Source organism: Dama dama, chromosome 2 (genome assembly GCF_033118175.1).
Source record: "Dama dama isolate Ldn47 chromosome 2, ASM3311817v1, whole genome shotgun sequence".
In the NCBI taxonomy this organism is placed as follows: Eukaryota; Metazoa; Chordata; class Mammalia; order Artiodactyla; family Cervidae; genus Dama; species Dama dama.
In genome coordinates this window covers 10,780,581-10,786,456 of record NC_083682.1, presented here as the reverse complement: position 1 = coordinate 10,786,456, position 5,876 = coordinate 10,780,581, and the positions used below count along the sequence as shown (strand labels likewise).

Below are 5,876 nucleotides of genomic sequence, written 5' to 3'. Positions count from 1 at the left end.
CACCCTGAAAAAGCCCAGAAAGAGCACTGTTCTGAGTTACTCCCCTAACATGACCCTAGCGGGAAGACTGGACGCACGCCGCTGGACACGAACGGCGGGCATTGAGCTCGCCTCTCAGTCCCTCCTGGAGAGCCAACTTGTCCAGAGTCCTGGGTCGCGCTCCGGCATTTCCTCAGTCCTTGTTTCCTTCTTGGACTTGGAGCTCTGGGCGTCTACAAACTGCACACCAAACGGCTCGCTGTGGCTGGAAGCGTAGACAGCGTCAGTCGTCGGGCTCGTGTTGGCACGGCGCCAGGCTTGCGGGGTTCTTGGGTTCCCTGGGTTAGTGCTGTCTCCCGGGCCCGACCGGTGGGAAAGCGGGCCGTGGGCCGGGGCTCCAGGACCCAATTCAGCTGCACCTTGGCCCCGCCCCGCACTCCTTCCACTTCATTGGCAGCCGCGCGCGCGTCGGGGGTTGCCAGGGCGACGGGTCTCCAAGCTGAGAATCCGCGCTAACCCGAACCAGTCGGCCTCCAGCCGAGGGACCGGCGGAGGCCGGAGGGCGGGCGGCCGAGCGCGGCGCGCCGCGGCGGGGCCCCAGGGGGGCGCCTCCTCCCCGCCCGGCACGGCCCCCCTCCCGGAGCAGGGACAGGCCGGGGCGGGGGGCCCCGGAGCCAGCGCGGTCTCGGCCCCGTCTAGGAGGCCCGGGGACCGCCAGGGCGGGGCGATGCCGGGCGGTGGCGGCGGCGGTGGCCCCGCCCGGGGCTGGTGACCATGGGCATCGCCGAGTCTACGCCGGACGAGCTGCCGTCGGACGCCGAGGAGCAACTGCGCAACGGCGAGCAGCAGCTGGAGCTGAGCGGAAGGCGGCTGCGGCGGCTGCCCAGCGCCGTGTGCGCGCTGAGCCGCCTGCAGAAGCTGTACGTGAGCGGCACGGGGCTGCGCGAGCTGCCGGAGGAGATCGAGGAGCTGCGCGAGCTGCGCATCCTGGCGCTTGACTTCAACAAACTCGAGCGCCTGCCCGACGGTCTCTGTCGCCTGCCGCGCCTCACGCGCCTCTACCTGGGAAGCAACCGGCTGCTGGCGCTGCCCGCCGACTTCGCGCAGCTTCAGAGCCTGCGCTGCCTCTGGATCGAGGGCAACTTCCTGCGGCGCTTCCCGCGGCCGTTGTTGCGCCTGGTGGCGCTGCAGTCGCTGCAGATGGGCGACAACCGGTTGCGCGCGCTGCCCGCGGAGCTGCCGCGCATGACGGGCCTGCGCGGCCTCTGGCTCTACGGCAACCGCTTCGAGGAATTCCCGCCCGCGTTGCTGCGCATGGGCCGCCTGCACATCCTCGACCTAGACCGCAACCGCCTGGGCGGCTTCCCAGACCTGCACCCGCTGCGCGCCCTGCGCGTCTTCTCCTACGACCACAACCCGGTCACTGGCCCCCCACGCGTGGCCGACACGGTCTTCCTTGTGGGCGAGGGCGCCGTCGAGCGCATGGCTGAGCGCGACGAGCCCACGCCCCGGCCGCCGCCCCGGCGCCCAGCGCGGGCCTTTGAGGATGAGGAGGAAGAAGATCTGCTCATAGGGGGCGGTAGCTCCCGGGCTCTCGGGGCCCCCGGAGACAGCCTCCGCGCCCTAGAAGCAGCTCCAGGACTGGGCACCTGAGCCTGTGCTTCGGCTAGTCTGGGAGGAGGGGTTCCGGGAAGGTTCATGGGAACGGTGGGTCCCTACTTGGGGGCAGAGGAGGGGTCAGTTTGGGTACACGGATAGGGACAGGCAGGCCTGGGTGCCATCTTCAGACATTCCAGGGTGATGAGAAAACTGCCTCGCGGCTGGTCCCTGGGCGGTAGTCAGGCCAAGAAGTCCCAGCTCCCTCCATCCATCGCTCAGTCTGGCCCCTGATAAAGAGTCACTGACAACACAATAAAAGCACCAGCTTCTTCCTGGAACCAGGGTCACCACTGACCACGGAATCATCTCCTCGGCTGAGTCTGGATGCCCAGGGCCCCCACCTCCGAAGGAGTTTGGATCTTCTAGGTCTGCCCTTTCTGGCGCAGGAGCTGCTACCTCTGGGGTGGACCACCCGCCTGCATGAGGCAGAAGTTCGAACAGAAGAAGGCCTGGCCCAGGGGCTTGGAGCTGGAGCCTGTGCCCAGGACAGACAGGTGTGGGAGCTGGGGGATGGGGATGAAACACCACAGCTGCCCTTGCCCCTCCACCGGGGCTCATGGTACATACCTCCCTCTCCAGGCTTCCTAAATTTTGTGTGGGGAAGGGGTGGGGGTGGGGGTGCAGCCAGAAGGCCAGGTCTCTGCCCCTGCCTTTTATTCTGTTCTCTTCTCCCAGCTTGTGTCCGGAATCTTGCTGCCAAGAGAACAGGCCCTCCCTTCCCCACGGCCTGAGCCTTCCAGCTGTCGGGTTTGAAAAGAAGCCACTGTGCCTCCAGGGCCTCCTGCACCCAGAGAGAGGCTCTCTGCTCTGGGCGGCTGCTCCTGTGTAGCCACCGCCTGGACTCTCGATTCCCTTAAATGGGCAGCGTCAGGGTGGCTGGCAGGGCGCGGGGCAGGGGACGAACCCTGTGTGCCTCCTCTCCGTCACCAGGACAGCCTCCAGGGGGTGAGGAATGAGGCTTTGCTCTGCAGTTCCCAGGGTCAGATCTTTCCCATCTGAGCAATAATGGGAGGAAGGCCCAGGGCCAGGGCCACTCAGGGACACTGTCTGGGGCGGGGGCCCCACATGGTGGTGTTTTCTTTAGGAAGAGAAAAAAAAAAAACACAAAAAAACTGGCTGTAAACATAAATTATATTTCTTGGAGAAAGAATGTGCGTTTCCCACATGCCTGTTTATTTATAAGCCCTGGGAGCACTGGGTCCTGTTGCTGTGGGGACTCTGGGCTGCCCCTGGCACTGCCCTTTGTCCATGTGCCCCAGCTCTGCGTCACAGTGGCCCAGCCAACTGTTGTGTCCTGTCTGGGGCAGGAGAGCTTGTCTTCAGTCACAAATGGCTTTGGCTGCTCGAGACTGCTCTTCCGTCTGGCTGTTTCTTTCTGCCACCTGGCCACTGCCCCCCACCCCCAGCCTCCCTTCCCCGGTCCTCTCCAGCTTCGTTCCTGACTCTTAATATATTTTTGAATCTCAGGCTGGGCTGACCTTTCTCTATTCTTTCACTGGTACTGACCCTGTTCCTCCCCATCTGTGACTATTCTTCCCTCCTTCCGTCTCCCTGGCTCCATTTTCCTCTCTCTGTTTCTTCCTTTTAGTCTTTTTTTTTTTTTTTTTTTTAAACTCAGTCATTACTTTCTCTCCTCACTGTTAAGGGGGGAAGAAAAGGTTAAATAGTTTTTTTAAAAAAGAGAGAAAATTGTAAAACCTCAAACCTAGAGGCCCATGTCCCATGAGAAGATGCTGCCAAGCCACCATCACCATGGCAACAGGGATAATGTCATATGAGGCCCAAAGGTCAGGCTTGGCCCAGCAGCTCACTGGCCACTGGGCTGGGCCTGCGGATCAGGAGGAGGCCAGGGATGGATCTGAAGCAATCAGCTTGGGAGAGAGTGGGGAAGACTAGAGGCTGCCTCCTTCTTAAGGAAGAAAAGGAACCTGGAGTTTGGCTGCAGACTGTGTCCCTCCCAGAGACCCTCAGGTGCCACGTTCGCCCTGTTGAAGTTCCATCAGAGCAGGTGGTTGCCCCCCTCCCCCGCCCCGGCCCACCTGCTCCCCACCCACCAGCTGCCCGTGACTTCTCATTTGGCCTTGGAGGAGCAGAGAGAAAGGGAGATGATTTTTATAGGGGCACTTGTAACAATGGCCAGGTCAGTGGTTCCCCACGTTGTTGGGGGGACAGTCAGGGGTGGGTGGATTGTGGGGGAGCAGGGCAGGGAAGCCCTGGAAGAGTTCAGTGTTAGTGCTAGGGATGCAGGGCAGAGGCAGGCTGTGGGGATGGTGATGAGACAAGAGCAGAGGCAGCAACAGGGCAAGGAGCAGGCCCAGGGAGGTAAGTGACTTGCCCATAAGTGGATGTTAGGCCTCCTAACCCAGTGCTCAATCTGAGCCATGGCAGATGCTACCTGCCTGTGGCTGGTGGTCAGGTCTGGGTGTGGGAATCATAGCCTCTTTTCCTCTTGGAGGCTCCCAACAGCCAGCCCTCCCAGCCGGCAGAGCAGCAGAGACTGGATGTCTTCCTGGATTCATTACCACTATCCCCCTCTTCCCGCTTCAGAAAGCAGGAGAACAGGGTGCTCAGAAACTGGGGGCCCTGCCCACAAGCACCTCCGTTGCTTCCAGTGCCATCACATGGGCTTGCTCAGCCTTCGCCCCAAAGCTTCCTTCAGACACCGGGGCACTCTTGTTCTCAGAATGGACATTTACTAGCACACCCGAGTGTGCCACGCAGAACATGTATTCAGACAGGGGTCCCTGCCCAGGGGTGGGGCTCACAATCTAAAGGTGACATAGCACACACACACACAGGACACAGACACGGGGAGCGGGGCATCTTCAAGGGAGACAGGTGGGCAGCCGAGCCACGGAGGGGGCATACAGCGTGTTCAAGCCTTGTCCTTCTGGCTGTCTTTGTGGGGGAGGGAAAGGAGAGCGGGACGTGGCCTGAGACGGCCTTCCAGAAAGCCGCGGAATCCAAGAGGGACTTGCAGGAGAAAGAGACCAGAGGGCAGTGGTCCCAGGCACAGGGAAGGATGGGGGAGTCTCTGCAGGCAGGGATGAAGAGAAACCTCACGAAGTGAAGGCAGGAGAAAGACAGAAATGCAGGAGGAGGGAGGCTTGGAGCCCACGGCAAGGGGCTGTCACCTCTGCCAGGCCGAGCTGTCCTGCTTTTTAGCCTAGTTTTTCCAGATCGAGCAGAAGTCCTGGCAAGAACTGCTTGTGAGGCTTACTTACCTGACCCTAGGGCTCCCTCCAACCTCTGAACCAGAGACATTTAAACCATATTGTCAGTATGGGGCAGAAGGGGAGAGGGTGGGCAGCTTCAGGTGGGAGTACTTAGTGCAGAGTGAGGAGAAAGCTGCCAGCCCCAGGTGCGGGGGAGCAAGAGGTGAGGTGACCCCTCTAGTAGCAGTGGGCAGGGGCCAGCAGGTGGACACATGACAATGGAGGGCTCTCCTTGCCTGTGTGCCCATAACAGGTGTAGCACTTTCCTTCTGAAAGCACCTGGAGAGCTGCCAAGCCTCAGTTTCCCCTGGGCTGTGTGCGGGAAGGAAGGAGAAAGGGCAGGGATGGTTATTGCTCTTCTGTGGATGGAGGGAACTCAGACCAGGAGGAAGGAAACAGCTTGCCCCGGGGCCTCTGTGTCTACTGGGGCCCAGCTTCTTAGGTCCTCAGGTTGGGACTTGCCTTGGGCACTTTTGAGTTGAGACTTTTCTAATCCTATAGGATGAAACCAGAAAAGGGTGGAGAGAAGACTCGGGTCCAGGCAACAGATCCAGAACTCCACAGGGAACACAGAGAGGACACATTGGCCTGAAACCACAGTGGCCCTGTTGGAGTTCATGTTGGTGGTGGGGAAGGCGAAGGGTCTCCCTTTGGTTTGTCTCACCTGCCTTGGAGGGTGGTGAGGGTCCCCTGGGAACTGTGGGGAGGGGGTGTTGGGCTGGGTGAACTAGAGGGGCACACTGTAAGCCCTAAGGAGACTCCAGTCCCAATAAGCCTTGCTTTAGGCTTGACCCAAGGGGTATGGCTGCTTCCTGGCTTTCTGGGTAGCTGGTGGGTTCATACTCTCAACCTGAAGATAGGCTAGAAGGGCCTCATCAAGTGAAGCCGAATCCCAAAGGTGACAGGTGAGGGGAGACTTGGCCCCAGGCTCCCCATCCCCATCCCCCACTTCCTCTTCCCCTGGGAGATAGCGGAGGGCTAGGACCCACGGAGGAAACAGCCAAGGCCCTACTTTTTCACGAT

General features: G+C 60.8%; 1 protein-coding gene across 1 annotated transcript; it reads left to right on the top strand.

Moving 5' to 3' along the window:
* Positions 1–753: 753 nt before the first annotated feature.
* LRRC10B (leucine rich repeat containing 10B) lies at positions 754–2,213 on the top strand. The gene has a single exon (XM_061156928.1). The coding sequence runs from the start codon at positions 754–756 to the stop codon at positions 1,630–1,632; it is 879 nt and encodes a 292-aa protein (XP_061012911.1). The 3' UTR covers positions 1,633–2,213.
* The last annotated feature ends 3,663 nt before the right edge of the window (positions 2,214–5,876 follow it).